This window comes from Podarcis vaucheri (assembly GCF_965113315.1).
Source record: "Podarcis vaucheri genome assembly, chromosome: 17".
Taxonomy (NCBI): Eukaryota; Metazoa; Chordata; class Lepidosauria; order Squamata; family Lacertidae; genus Podarcis; species Podarcis vaucheri.
Genome location: NC_138755.1, coordinates 41934165 through 41948553, shown reverse-complemented (window position 1 = coordinate 41948553; position 14389 = coordinate 41934165). Strand labels below are relative to the sequence as shown.

The 14389-nt window shown below is 43.9% G+C and overlaps 1 protein-coding gene across 2 annotated transcripts in view; it reads right to left on the bottom strand.

The window, feature by feature from the left end:
- Positions 1-14389, bottom strand: part of SIDT1 (SID1 transmembrane family member 1) — a 45180-nt gene that overhangs the window by 9494 nt on the left and 21297 nt on the right. The window contains exons 9-20 of one of the 2 annotated variants that reach the window (XM_082206057.1): positions 13351-13444; positions 12575-12618; positions 10710-10781; positions 9516-9661; positions 7649-7722; positions 7082-7148; positions 6372-6445; positions 6052-6175; positions 4835-4952; positions 3159-3295; positions 1849-1957; positions 483-497 (exon numbers count right to left, since the gene is read on the bottom strand). In XM_082206057.1, the coding sequence (XP_082062183.1) occupies positions 483-497; positions 1849-1957; positions 3159-3295; positions 4835-4952; positions 6052-6175; positions 6372-6445; positions 7082-7148; positions 7649-7722; positions 9516-9661; positions 10710-10781; positions 12575-12618; positions 13351-13444 (1074 nt within the window). The remainder of the gene's footprint in view (positions 1-482; positions 498-1848; positions 1958-3158; positions 3296-4834; positions 4953-6051; positions 6176-6371; positions 6446-7081; positions 7149-7648; positions 7723-9515; positions 9662-10709; positions 10782-12574; positions 12619-13350; positions 13445-14389) is intronic. The other variant, XM_082206058.1, reaches the window with a different exon arrangement.

The window sequence follows — 14389 nt, the reverse complement described above, 5'->3', positions numbered from 1 at the left end:
AATGTGGTACAAGAAATTGTTTCCAACCTGTTCTGAATGGAGTTGCATAAATCAGGTCTGCTGTTTGGACCCTGCTTGATCTAGAACCAATTCTTGATGGTCAAGGGGGGGGTGGAGTGACGCATCCTGTTTCGCCACTTGAGCTGAAATGGGAAGTGCCACACTGCCCTGCCGCTTAATCCGTTCCAGAAGTCTGTTCCAAAACCAAAGCGTTCCAAAACCAAAAGTCTGGAACAGATTAAGTTTGAGAACCAAGGTACCATTGTACATAGTTCCATCCTTCTTTCAGACATTGTGATATATTGTGATGTTTAGCTGGTGATATATCGCGATGTTGAAAATCAGGTATCGCCTAGCCCTAGCTCAAGCTATTGACCTTGCCCTAAAGCGTTAGAAGAATGAACATCCCTCCTATTCTGGCTGCCAAGGGTTCTGCATGCTCAGCCCAAAGGGAATGAGGATTCACATCAAGGGCTAGTTACCTGGATCAGAGACATCTGCAGCCAAGCGAAGCAGAAGAGAAAGGGGAAAAGATGCTAGTGAGAGGAGCATAACAGCACAGCAAAGAAGGATAAATGTATGTGCTGCCGTTGGAAAGCCCCCCAGCCCCCCAAATGCCCACTAAAGCAGAAGCTGGTTTGATTCCTACAGCATGCACTTACATACCCACATATACCCCAACCAGCCTCCTCCCTGTGTCACTGGCAGGAAGGTGAATAATTCCTCGCACAAAGCCCGGCACTAGCATGCAGTTAAGCACATTAGGCAGAGGCAAAGCCAGTACCAGATTCCATTGGGCAATCTATATTGGTCACAATATAGATATGGAAGCATGGGAACAATTGTGGAATATGGATATAAAATTTACAGCAGAAAAGTATATGAAAATGATATATCGATGGTATCTAACACTGAGTAAATTGGCAAAATGTATAAATCTAAATCAAATAAGTGTTGGAAATGTAAAGAGAAAGAAGGTTCTTTTTATCATATGTGGTGGGTCTTGTAGTAAAGTTAAAGCTTAGTGGGAAATGATATATAATGAAATGAAAAGGACGTTTAAAATAACCTTTGTAAAAAACAACAACCAGAAGCTTTCCTTTTGGGAATTATTGGGACAGAACTACCTAAACTGTATAGAAACTTATTTATGTATGTTACTACAGCAGCAATAATATTATTTGCCCCAAAATGGAAAGAAGCAGAAGTCTCAACAAAGGAAGAATGGATACAAAAACTTATGGAATATGCAGAAATGGTGAAACTTACCGGAAGAATAGAAATCAAGATAACAAACTTTTTATAAAATAATGGAAATGGTTTATTGACTATTTACAGATAAATTGTAAACAGATAAGAACATTGGCAGGATTATTGTAATAACCTGCAGTTTTATAAGAGTATATATTTAAAGAAGATGAGTAAATGAGAAAATTAAGTTAATTTGGATATGCAGAAGATATTAAAAATAAATTTAAGGAACTGCAGAAAGAGGGGGAAGGAAGTCAAGTTTTGAAATGTCAACATGATTGTAAATTAGTAAAATGTATAAACTTGTAAAGTATATATATATATATATATTTAAAGCAAGATTTCATAGGGAGTCAAGGTGAAACTCCCTAGTACCAAATCTCCAGGTCAGGCAATAAACAGAAATCATAAGGTCATGTGGCCTTTGTTTTTATTTAATAGACCAGAAACAAACAGTATGAAGGGAATAAACACCACTCCTATTCTATCTCTGGGGCTACAATCCTAAAGGTAAAAGGCTGAGCAGTTCCATGGATTTACCTCCTGGTGAATATATTTAGGAGGCCTGAAGTGTCAATCACCTGTCATCAAACTTACCTATCTTGAAACGGCCCATGTAGTAGATCTGGGTGCTGAGTCCAAGTGAGGCCACAACATGGATGGCTGAGAAGAGGATCCAAAACCACAAAGCATTTTTTCCAAAAACCTGGTAGTAAACAAAAAGAGAATTATTGTGCGTTATGTCCAGTTATGAAAAAGGTCTCCTTCTCTGCAATGAGAGGTTATAGATGCTCTACAGACAGGTGGCATTTTCCAAACCTATCTATGTCTGGTTGTTAGAATGGTTTGAAGATGTAGATACTCAAATAACCCAGAGTACAGAAACAGCCATCCCATGTCCTGGGAGACCTTGCACCTTTCCCGGCATCTGCGACAAGCAGCTGAAGTACTGGGGAGAGACATGCGCCGAGGGTAGCGCTGTTCCCAAAGCAGTTAGAGCAAAAGAATGGGCTTTAATCAGAGCACTTCTTTTGTATAAAGGGCCGTGAGTGTTAGTGTTTTGTACTGAAGTTCTCACCCTGGGCCAGCAGGGGGATACTGTAGATAGTTTTCACTCAGGTCCACATATTCAAATAAGGGATCGAAAGTGACGTTCAGTGATTGGATAGTTACTGAAAGTTGTTACAGTTACGTTGTACTGGAGCTCTATATAAGCAGGCTGGCTGAACCCTTCAGTTCTGTTCTGTTCTGGCTTGTGAATAAACAAGAGGTGTTTGGAGAATCGCTGTGTTGTCTGATATGTTCACCCACAACTTAACACTGGCGATGAAGGTGGGATTGATGGACCCAGATGCGGCCACTCTCTGAGCTGAGCTGAATCACTGAGCTGAAACACGGAGCAAAATCACTGAACATCACTTTCGATCCCTTATTTGCATATGTGGACCTGAGTAAAAACTATCTACAGTATCCCCCTGCTGGCCCAGGGTGAGATCTTCAGTACATAACACCCCTCCCCGCCGAGATAAGGCATTAGTTACAATCGTAATGGTTTCCTTATATACAGCACTACACGTAATGGTTCAATTAGGCACAAAAGCATTGCATTTCACATACTTCCATTAGACCAACAGTGTTACATGTCCAACAACATAGTCCTTTAAATAAGTTGGGCGCTTGGAAACTCTTAACAGTTAGGATAGCATGGAAGGAGCTGTAGCGGTTGTTTTTCTAATACTTGGCTGCTGCAGAACCCGAGCCTAAAACCACGGGAATCCTGCAGAGGTTGAGAGTAAGGCAGATGCTACAGCCTCTTTGCCTTTGACCCCATTCTCAGAGCTCTCCCCCAAGTTTTGCTGATTCGGTCCCTCTCTCTGAAGGGCAGAGGGTGTCAGATACGTGCGTACCACTCCGAGCACAGCAAGGCAAATGACCACTGCGAAGGATGCGTAGGCAGAGTAGGCGCTGGCGTTGATGTCCGGGTGGCGGGTCTGGTAGAGCTTCAGCATGCACAGCCCTGCGATCATGTACATGAAGGAGGTGTCTGTCAGAGGAGGAGAAAAGGCAGCAGATAGCTTCAATACACGGCCAAAATATATTTCTAAAATATATAAAAAAAGAGTATAAAATATTGATAGATACAAAAATAATATGAGGTTTTCCCCTGCCGGATATGAGACTGTCTTTGTTGGTTGAAGGAATGGATGACATTAGAGAATTAACATAGTCTAGATTTAGAAGGTCATGACAGTATTTTTGGTTGGCACACTTATTTATGGTATGAAAAGGTGAAAGTTCATAAAGGGATTTACAAATCATATAATTAGGAAGAATCTGTATAGAGTATTTTAGTGCTTTTTGGTTTCTATGGAAGCCGCCCAGAGTGGCTGGGGAAACCTAGCCAGATGGGCGGGGTACAAATAATAAATTATTATTATTATTATTATGGGATAAATATAAGAATTTATTAGAGGTAAAAAACCCCACTTTGGCTCTCACCGTTGGAAGCTATAGCGGTAAAAAAAAGAGAATATGATAGAAGGATGGACAAATTATTTATTAAAATTCATTAAAACAAGAGGGAGGAGAGTACATATTAAAAAAATTTAAGGAATTATCAGGAAAATTAACAACACGGATACAATATCATCATTTAATGAAGTATTTAAGAAAGATAGGATACAAGGGTTTGGGGAACAAATATCACAACTGGAGAGAGACCTGTTGGAATGTAATGTAAAAGTGCTGCCTAGAATGTATAAAGTATTATTGAAATGGGAGACACAGGATGAGCAAGTAAAATCCTCAATGATACACTGGGCAATAGATATTGGTCATAATATAGACAAGGAAGCATGGAAACGATTGTGGAATATGGAGATAAAATTTACAGCATGTTATGGTCTAAAAGAAAAGTATATGAAAATGATATATCGATGGTATCTTACAAATTGGCAACAGTGGTATTACTGGCAAATCTTTTTCTAAGGGAGAACTCCTCTCTTTGCACCAGAGGGCGCTATCACCACCCCATTGTGGCTCGTAAGGTTCTTGTTATTGTGAACTAAGACCACCACAGTGGGGTTCCTATTTTTCTTCAAGGTAAGCGTTCTGGGCTCCCGTGGGTGTGGCAAAAATTCGGACGAATGTGACTGAAGGAGAGTCTTTGTTCCAGTGCCCCAAACAACACATTATCTAAAGAATGTGGTCACTGATTCCCCTGCTCCACTTCTTAAGTTCTCAAAGCAACATCTCTCCCAAGCTTCTATAGTGTTCAGATCTATGTTCAGCCCAACTGAAAGAGGACCTTGAGCACACTGAGACCCAAAACATCCAGCCAGAGGCAGATTCAGGGGAGCGCAACCGGTTTGGTTGCCTTGGGGGAGATGCAGGGGCTGCTGCAACTATGATATGTTATGGAGCGCCAAATATTGGTGTCACACGGGATACCGCTGAAATTTGAGATCCCAAAATCCGCCACTGATTCAGCTATCCGAAATCAGTTCTTGGGGACTCTGTTCAAAATATCCATAGAAGAAAACAAACCTCTTAGCTCCTCGGCTAGAGGAAGCCAGGCACTTACCAAACTGGAAATTAGAGTAGTTGGGGCAGACGTGATAGCAAGCGCTGAGGACACCTTCCATCATCAAAGCTATGCCCATGGCATAGAAGAGGCCAAAGTGCTTGGGAATCCCATATTCCTGAAAGAGAGGGAGCAAGAACAGTATCTTACATTGGTAGTGTGCATAGAAGCTTGGAAAGTGTCTTTCATTCAACACTGCAGACAGAAATCCATCTGTCTAACTAACAGGCACTGCAGTTTTTGCTGGATGTGACAACTGTGGTAGCAACTCTGTTTGAAAAATATCTTGCTCTTTTACACCAGACACCTTCACGAGAAGAAATGTAGTCTGCCATATACATCCTTATTTGTGCTGCTGCTTAAAATGTTCAGCCAGATTAATGAATATTTACGCACTGCGGGTTGGGACCGATATATTGACAAAGATAAATAATTGCGGTATACAATTCAGCGGCAAGTTACTGTCTAATTAAGGCCTTATGGTGGATGCAGATTGCCACTAAACACGTAATATCTGCTTGAAAACTTATTGTATGACATGTAGCAGCCTCCGTAGGGTAGTAGCTATATGGTAAGCCCAACATTGCTATACTCTCACACCTAGTTGGAAAGCCAAGGAAGTCCTGGAATGTCAATGTTAGGCTTACTGTGTGGCTGAAAATGTCAGATAATCACCCCTCCATGTGATTAGAGTTACCGCTAGGTATATCATCCAAAACCATTTTGAAGGCCTTATACTGTATACTGTATACTGTATTGGTTTCATAATTTTTGACCAGGCAATATATTGCAAATCATGATGTTTGGAGTGTGCTATCCAAAAATCACAATGTGGGAGGAACTGTGAAGACAGCCAGTGCCTCTACATAGTTCCACCCTTATTTCAGACATTGTGATATATCAGTATACTATGATGTTGAGCTGGAGATATGCTGCAATGTTGAAAACCAGATATTGCCCAGTCCTGGTCAGCCCATGGCAACGCCCTCCCACCAGATGTCAAAGAGAACAACAACTACCAGACTTTTAGAAGACATCTGAAGGCAGCCCTGTTTAGGGAAGCTTTTAATGTTTGATGTATTACAGTATTTTAATATTGTGTTGGAAGCCACACAGAGTGGCTGGGGAAACCCAACCAGATGGACGGGGTATAAATAATATATTATTATTATTATTATTATTATTATTATTATTATTATTATTATTATTATTTGTACCGTTGTGTAGGCGTCTTTGGCTTCCAGGGAGCGTCTGTGGAGGATGTCTCTACGCAACACAATCAGGAGGAAGAGGAAGCCCAGCAGCAAGTGTCCCACATTGCTGAGGATGTTGTTAAAAGCACTGCAAAGAAGGAAATCTTATTAAATATTATTTTTGTAAACGTTACCAGCCAAACCAGAAGTTCAAAAATGTAGAAACTTCTGTACAGAACAGTCCATTTACAAACAGGAATAGATCACTATCTACTTCCTGATTGTAAAGGAAGGAGAGAGAAAACGTAAACCCAAGCAGTGGCCTGTGAGTCACCCACACCCACCTCAGGACGCCCAGTGGATGAGCGCACAGGAAATTATAATAGCAGATGTCCTGGTTTCCAGTCACATTCACCACCTAGGAAGAGCAGTAGAGAAGGCGTCACTTGCATTCTGGATGCACCATCCCAAAGATGATGAGCAAATGGAAAGGGAGGCAAAACAGCCTAAGAATGGAAAGCAGGACTGAAGACATGGCCTTCAAACTTCCTGCACAACCCGGCTACATTTCACTGTGGACACTGTAGCCTTCCTGACCTCAGCATCTTAATGGTTTGAGAATGATGGTGCGCCTGTAAGGGGATTGGCTGTGAGGACTAAGGACCAACCTCAGCCGACCTGAGATTTGGAGAAAAGGTGGAGTTGTCTAAACAAGGGTCCCTATACCTTTAAAAAACAAGAGGTAACAGGGGATCTGGAGACCTAATTTAAATGTCACCCTCTCTGTCATTGGTTCTCTGTTATCCTCTCTATCAAAGGGGTAGCCAATTAGCCATGACTTACAGCAGAAATTAAACAATAGTCAAGGAGCACTTCAGAGACTAGGAAATGTATTATCCCATAAACTTTCATAGATTACCAAAAATTATAAGTCTGATGAAGAGGATTTTAGCCCCCAAAATCTTTTACCTTAGTAAATTTATCAAGTCATCAAGATGTTAGCACCAAGATGAGTTTTTGGTCCTAAGATGTGGAGTGAAGGCAGAAAACTCACCGTCTGGTACGTGATCACCAGCTGGATCACAGGCAGGGCATAGAAGACTGCTATTGTGATGATGTTCCTTCAGGATCAAGAGACCGTAGGAAGAGAATAAATGGGCATAAGAAGATGCACACACATTTCCACCGAGTTTTAACCAACGGCATGTATTTTATCAGCTAAGAAAGGCAAATGGACCCTACAATTTGCCTGTACTGTAAATCCCATTATTTCCCCACCGCCATACCAATCCTCCAATTTCAAGACTTCCTACTTCTTGACTGCTCATATAAAACTTGAAGCTGGATCTTAGTGTCTTGAAATTTCTCATACAGCAATTTCTGTGTTGAGCAACAGCCAGGTTTTATAGGGTGCAGAACTTTCCCTTCCACTCCTAGATGACCACCATTCCTCCTCCCTCTTCAGCTTCTCTACACATGCCCAAAATATCTTCTTGACGGAGGATGTCACTAATGCTGGATTTAGGCAGGCAGCTCTTATTATACCAAGAAAACCTTGGGTCATCTGCATGGCCCTAAAATTAAGATATAGAAGGCTGAGCTTTGGCTATCAGCTACGTACCAGAAATAAATGTTATATTTTTTGCTGACAATTCTCCGATCCTTCCTGGATAAATCTGACAGATATAGCAGTCTCTAAAAAGAGAGAGAGAACAACTTTTTTTAAAAAATATTCTGTGACAGTTTATTTAAAGGCATGCAAGCTAGCAAAAAGCCCAGGACAGGACAGCTGCGCCAAGAACTTTTAAGAAGGAACTCAGGTAAGAATAGATGAATCACCATAGTGCCACCTTGAGCTGCTTCTGCAAAACCGGTTCCAGGTCATGTCTTTGTGTAGGTGGATTTCTAAGGGGAAACACTTTAAAAATTGCCGATTTCTGACAAAAGAAAAAAAATAGTGACATTGTGGGGGCAGCCATCTTTTGTTCTGGAAAGGATTCCACAACATGATGTACAGTCACTTCCTGGGAGCATTTTCCAAAGAGATATTTTACCATGTGGCCATGGAGCTGTTCTGAGCACCTTAAATTGTTAAACATGTTAAAAAGGCAAAAGTACTGCACGGATCTGTGTGTGGTTTGATCAGTGGATTAGATGGGTTAATTGGCAGATCAATGTTCTGATCTGCGCATAGGCCAGGGATGCATGTGAAATGTGAGAGTTCGCTCCAAAATGCAGAATGCACTGGAACCCTCCTCATCCCTATTCTCAGGATAAGCACATGAAGAAAAACCTCCTCCCTTAAGGACAGCACACACATAACTTACCTGTGCATGTTCTGCACAAGCTCAGAAAGGCATGTGCATTCATGCACTGAGACCATGAAAAAGAACAGGAACACAGACACACAGGGAGCAAGAAAGAAGAAGAGAAGAGTTTGGTTTTGATATCCCGCTTTATCACTACCCGAAGGAGTCTCAAAGCAGCTAACAATCTCCTTTCCCTTCCTCCCCCACAACAAACACTCTGTAAGGTGAGTGGGGCTGAGAGACGTCAAAGAAGTGTGACTGGCCCAAGGTCACCCAGCAGCTGCAGGTGGAGGAGCGGAGACGCAAACCCGGTTCCCCAGATTACGAAACTACCGCTCTTCACCACTACACCACACTGGTGTGAAGGCAGAAATGGGGAACCCTTGGCTCTCCAGATGTTGTTGGACTCCCAACTTCCACCCGCATGTCCAATGATAAAGGGACAATAGGAGTCCAACAACTGCTGAGAGCAACAAGTCCCTTCATAAATAAGGACCCAGCCATGTGCACATCAGAGTCTTCTGCACTGCTGCTCTCACTTTGGTTATGGCACCAGCACTCAGCAGATCAAGAGTAGCATGAAAGAGAATATTGCACAGCTTCTGACATGGGTTGCCTGCCCTGCACAAAGTGAGTGTGTGCCTGGGCTCCGCTTGCCACTTGCCTCTCACCCCGCAGTCAAAGAGATAAATGGTGCCCTCCATCTAGAGCTGTGGCCAGAATTGGCTACCTGTGGTCAAAACCACACGGGGTTCATATCTTTCATTTGGTGGGTTGTTGTTTTTACAACAGCTGGGTTCTTTAAATGCTTTGCAGTAAAATGCAGCAACATGGACTGCAAGAGCCCCTGTCATTTGAAGTGTGGCAGGTGGCGATGAGATGGAGGTGAACCTTCTTGACTATGGTATCGGAACCAGGGAACTGCCTGTCCCAGAAGGGGCATGTGGCGCCCTGCTTACCAGCGGCAGGTGGAAGCCTTTTCATCTCAAATAACCCTTGGTTTTTCGCTAGAGTCCCTGTCTTTCCTTCCTCGCCTTCATTGTTTTTATTTCATGAATGGTAACTTATCGGTTTTTATTGCTTCCCAGATAAATTATAATGCCAGGTGGGATGCGTGTGTTTTTGTGTGTGACACCTGGAAGGAGAAGTTCCTTACATAAATGATCCTGGACGAAATACCTTTGTGCGAATGACGTTCTTGTCGCTTTCAATTTCAGGCATGGTGTCAAAGTCGCTTTCCTCCTCCACTGAGCTGTCTGTGTCAGAGCCACGACGAGGCCTGCGCTCCAGAGACAGCTGCTGGCCCCCACTGGAGCTTGACTCATCTGGGAAGAAAACAGGAATATTTAAAGTACGAGATGCCTCTCTCGGGAGTATCAACCTCTTGGCTTAATGCACTGCCAAATATAATAATAATAATAATAATAATAATAATAATAATGGCATGTATTATTGGAACAAGACTAAGTGGACGAGCAAGACCTCCTCAAGATGCGGAAAGACATCAAGCTACAAAGGAAGTTGTTCAAACTTGTATAATTGATGTTGCTTTTCTTATATTTCATGGCATAGATGCACTGCATCATAATAATAATTTGCAGAATGAGGTGCTCTGCTCTTTCGTTGCTTATCTGTACCAGCTGTTTTCTTGGGTGTCTGCATCTCACCTCACATCCTGTTTCAACAAGTAGTAGTAGTAGTAGTAGTAGTAATAATAATAATTTATTTATACCCCATCCATCTAGCTGGGTTTTCCCAGCCACTCTAGGTGGCTCCCAACAGAATATTAAAAACACGATAAAACATCAAACATTAAAAGCTTCCTGTATACAGGGTTGTCTTCAGACATCTTCTAAAAGTCAGATATTTATTTCTTTGACATCTGATGGGAGGGAGTTCCTCAGGGCAGGCGCCACTACCGAGAAGGCCCTCTGCCTGGTTCCCTGTAACTTCACTTCTCGCAGTGAGGGAACCACCAGAAGGCCCTCAGAGCTGGACCTCAGTGTCCGGGCAGAACAATGGGGGTGGAGATGCTCCTTCAGGTCTACTGGGCCTTTGAGGCCGTTTAGGGCTTTCAAAGTCAGCACCAACACTTTGAATTGTGCTCGGAAATGTACTGGGAGTCAATTTAGGTCTTTCAGGACCGGTGTTATATGGTCTCTGCGGCCGCTCCCAGTCACCAGTCTAGCTGCCGCATTCTGGATTAATTGTGGTTTCCGGGTCACTTTCAGAGGTAGCCCCAAAACTACTCTCATGGTTCCACATCTTGCTATCACATACTTTAACTAACTGTTCTAATGTAACTTTACTACCTGCTTTATAAGCCACAGAGATATATCTAGCTGTGCCTTTGCAATTCCAGAGTTACTTTACCAATAGCTCCATAGCTGCTTCCCTCCGGCGTGCTGGCAGTGATCGGATGAGAGGAGGCTACAGTCCCAGACCCTGCAATGGGAACAAACATGTGAATAGCCTTCATCTGACTGGTCAAAAGTCCCCACAGACGTGGCAGGGAGACTACTCCTCGGAATGGAGAGCAGGTGCTTCCTATTCTATGGGCCTCTGGCACTGACGGGAAGGAGCTCAAGGAACAGAGGTTGCTGCCTCATGGAAGAGGTGAAGAATAGTGTGCTTGTTAGCACATTTGCTTCTGTCTGAAGCCACAGGGAGCCACCACAGGAACCAGAGAATGCTAACACATTCCCCAACTTTTACCCCCAGCCCACCCCAAGACAGGGCTTGCCCAATGCATTTTGGCACCTGAGGCGGTACCCACCCCCACCCCCCCGCTAGGGAAGAAGGGGTGAGGGAAGATCAAGAACAAGTAGGGAAGAAATTTCAACATTGGGATTTGCTCCCCCTGTGGATTCTCCCACCGCTTGTGATAGCCGCCTCCCCTTGCCTCATGGGTGGGCCGGCACTGCCCCACTTGCAGTGCTTTCCCCCCCTAAAAAAATGTTTAGGGGTACTGTCATTTTCCTACTCATGTTGAAATACTGCCCTTCAATGAGGCCAAACTTAGATTCACAAAATGTTTAGGGGTCTGCGTCCCCCCCCTAGGAAAAAGCACTGCCCGCTCGCACCTCAGTGTTGTACATGTGGATATACCTGGCATGTCACTGCATAAATTATCAGTTCTGAGTAAGAATGCTTTACGAGAGCAGTTGAGACATCAAATAGGAGACATTTGCAGGAGGCTCGTTTCAAACAAGTCTCCTCCGGCAAACTGGCAAAATGTACAACCCGTGTTTGATTAACAAGGTGTGATGAAGCAAAACTGGTTTCTGCAGCCCATCTCCCTCAGTGTAAGCGATGGGAGGAACCCAAAGAATGGAACAATCAGAGGGTGAGGTTACAAAAGGAAAAAGGTCAACAAAGCCCAGCTGGATTGCACATAATATTCAGGAAAGGGGAACAGGTGGACTATAGCATTTAGTAATGCATGCCATGCGCAAAGTGAGCAGTGAACCATTATAGAAGGAATAGAGGACTTATTGGCCTTCCAGATGCTGATGACTCCAACTCCCATTTCCTGGCAGGGCCGTTGGGCAGGGACGCTGAGAGTTATTTCAAATGCTGAAAGGCTATGAATACATTGTTTTGATTTCTGTTGTAGGTCAGTACGTATTGCCATTCCCTTTACTTCCCATCTTCACTTGAGACTGAGAATGCCGACACTTATGTCGCCAAAAAGGAATGGTGAATACTGGAAAAAGAGGGTGGAGGAAGACAGACACAGTTCCAAAAATTATAGTGAGAAATACTTCATTGTCTGGACAGGTAACTTCTTGGTTCACACACACACACAAACTATTTTTAAATGTCCCCAGGGATAAATAAATCCATCAAGAAACCCAAGGTTTTACTATGGTAGAGATTAGCAGCACTCCTAAAAACAAAACAAAAAAACCAACAGGTAACACTACAAAGTCCCTGCTCTTTATTAGTTCTTATTTAGGGTAAAACGTTTTTACAAAGAACTTTGCTCATGCAAATGCAGTTTAAATTGTATGTTGGAAGGGTGAGTGTGTGATGGGCCTTCAGTTCACAGGTCAGTCTCTGAATGGTTTACAACACCCCTGCAGTGTTGTCCATGGCTATTATTATTTATTTCCTGTGTGTTTGTGTGTGTGTGTGTGTGTTAGATAGGACTCCTGCAGTGGGCAGGAGTTTGGGTCCAGTAACCCACGAAGTGCCTTCCAGGTCTGTGATATAAGAACAGTATACTAGAAGGTTACCATCATCAGGACTGTGTCCGGCAATTGAAGGCTTCCTATGGTTCCTGCAATCAAGCACAAACATGGCTAATTATCTATCAGGCTACGCAGCTATTACCCTCATCTGTGAGATGTCCAGTGCCATCGTCCACATATGCTTTACAAAGCAGAGAAATTTGATTCTAGATATCATGCGAACCAAAGTCCTGGTGGATTATTTCCTGGTTTTTTTAACATCACATGGGTTAACCAAAAGAAAATGCTCTCCTGGAGAAGCAGAAGCAGGATGCTGGAATTGGTATTTGTAAAGTCCTGGCCTATCTTCCTTCATGCACAGAGTTTTCTTCCTACACTACAAACCAGGGGCAATCATTTCATCTAGAAACCATGGTAAAATGGAAAGGATGTGAGCCAAAAGAAGACATTGGGGGAGAAATAGGTGCAAAACAAATCCTTTTTCCAGGAAGAGGAATGAACCATGGGCAAAAGCGTGGAGAGAATTTTTTTTTGGGGGGGGCACTTTCTCTTTTGTGCAGGGAGGAATTATGGGAGGAATCAAGAAGCTCCATAGGTGAAAGGTCACGTGTAAAGAAGATGACGTTACAGTCAAAGAGGAAGTGGCAAAAAGGAAAGAGAGTACAAAGAGTGCCAAGCTAATTTATACCAGTCTTTAAAGGGATGGCACCTTCTTTGGCCAACTCTTCTCCTGACTTCCTGCAGGGTCAGGCATGTCAGTAAATGGAAAATGAGGCAACTGGCTTGCCCTCCACGCAGCCACTGCTGAATGCTTCACCCACCTGACGTAGTGCACAAATGCAACCACCAGTGCGCCCAGATAGAATGAGAAGAAACTCAGAAAGCTGAAAAGGATGGCGTTCACATAAACAGAACCTGGGGGAAGGAAAAAGGATCTGCCATCAGCATATGAAGAGGATGAACCCATAAGTCCATCCCTCTGCCGTTAGGCTGCTCTTGCTCCTAAAACGGTAGCACAAGTCTTTTCACTCTCTCCAAAGCCTTGCTGCAGCAGACCAGGGGTACCACGTCATTTTGAGGTGAACCGGGAAAATGTTGCCACTAGCTGTTGCCCTGCCCCCTTGCTGCCTCCCCACCACTCCGACCTGGGCGGTGGCGGTGGCTTCTGGTGAGATCTTGCGAGATCTCACTGAAGTCCCCCAAGATTACATTGAGATCTCATGAGATCTTGAAAGAAACCGGTGCTGCACCTGGCGCAGTTTCTCCCCTGGCAGCAGATGTGGCAGGGTGGGAGGCGGAGGCAAGGCGGGCAGCAGAGGTGAGTTGGGCGCTGCCTTTGGGGCTTCCACAGTTTGAGGCAAGCACCTCACCCTGCCTCATCAGTGGGCCAGGTCTGCAGCAGACCAAAAACTGGACAACAGAGAATATCCAGTTATTCCTCCTCCAATACACAAGCATATACTTCTGTCCTGCAACTGGAGTCAGAGCCAAGTGTGACCCACGCTCGGCAGTCTGCCCCACAACATAAACTGACTTTTCTCTGCTGCTCTGCAAGTTAATCTCTGTCTGTTTTTACCTAAATTACCATATTTTCTGTCTATAAGACGCCCCCATGTATAAGACACACCCTACTTTTGGGGACGCGGGTGGCGCTGTGGGTTAAACCACAGAGCCTTGGACTTGCTGATCAGAAGGTCAGCGGTTCGAATCCCCGCGACAGGGTGAGCTCCCGTTGCTCAGTCCCTGCTCCTGCCAACCTAGCAGTTCGAAAGCACGTCAGAGTGCAAGTAGATAAATAGGTACCACTCCGGCGGGAAGGTAAACGGCGTTTCCGTGCGCTGCTCTGGTTTGCCAGAAGCG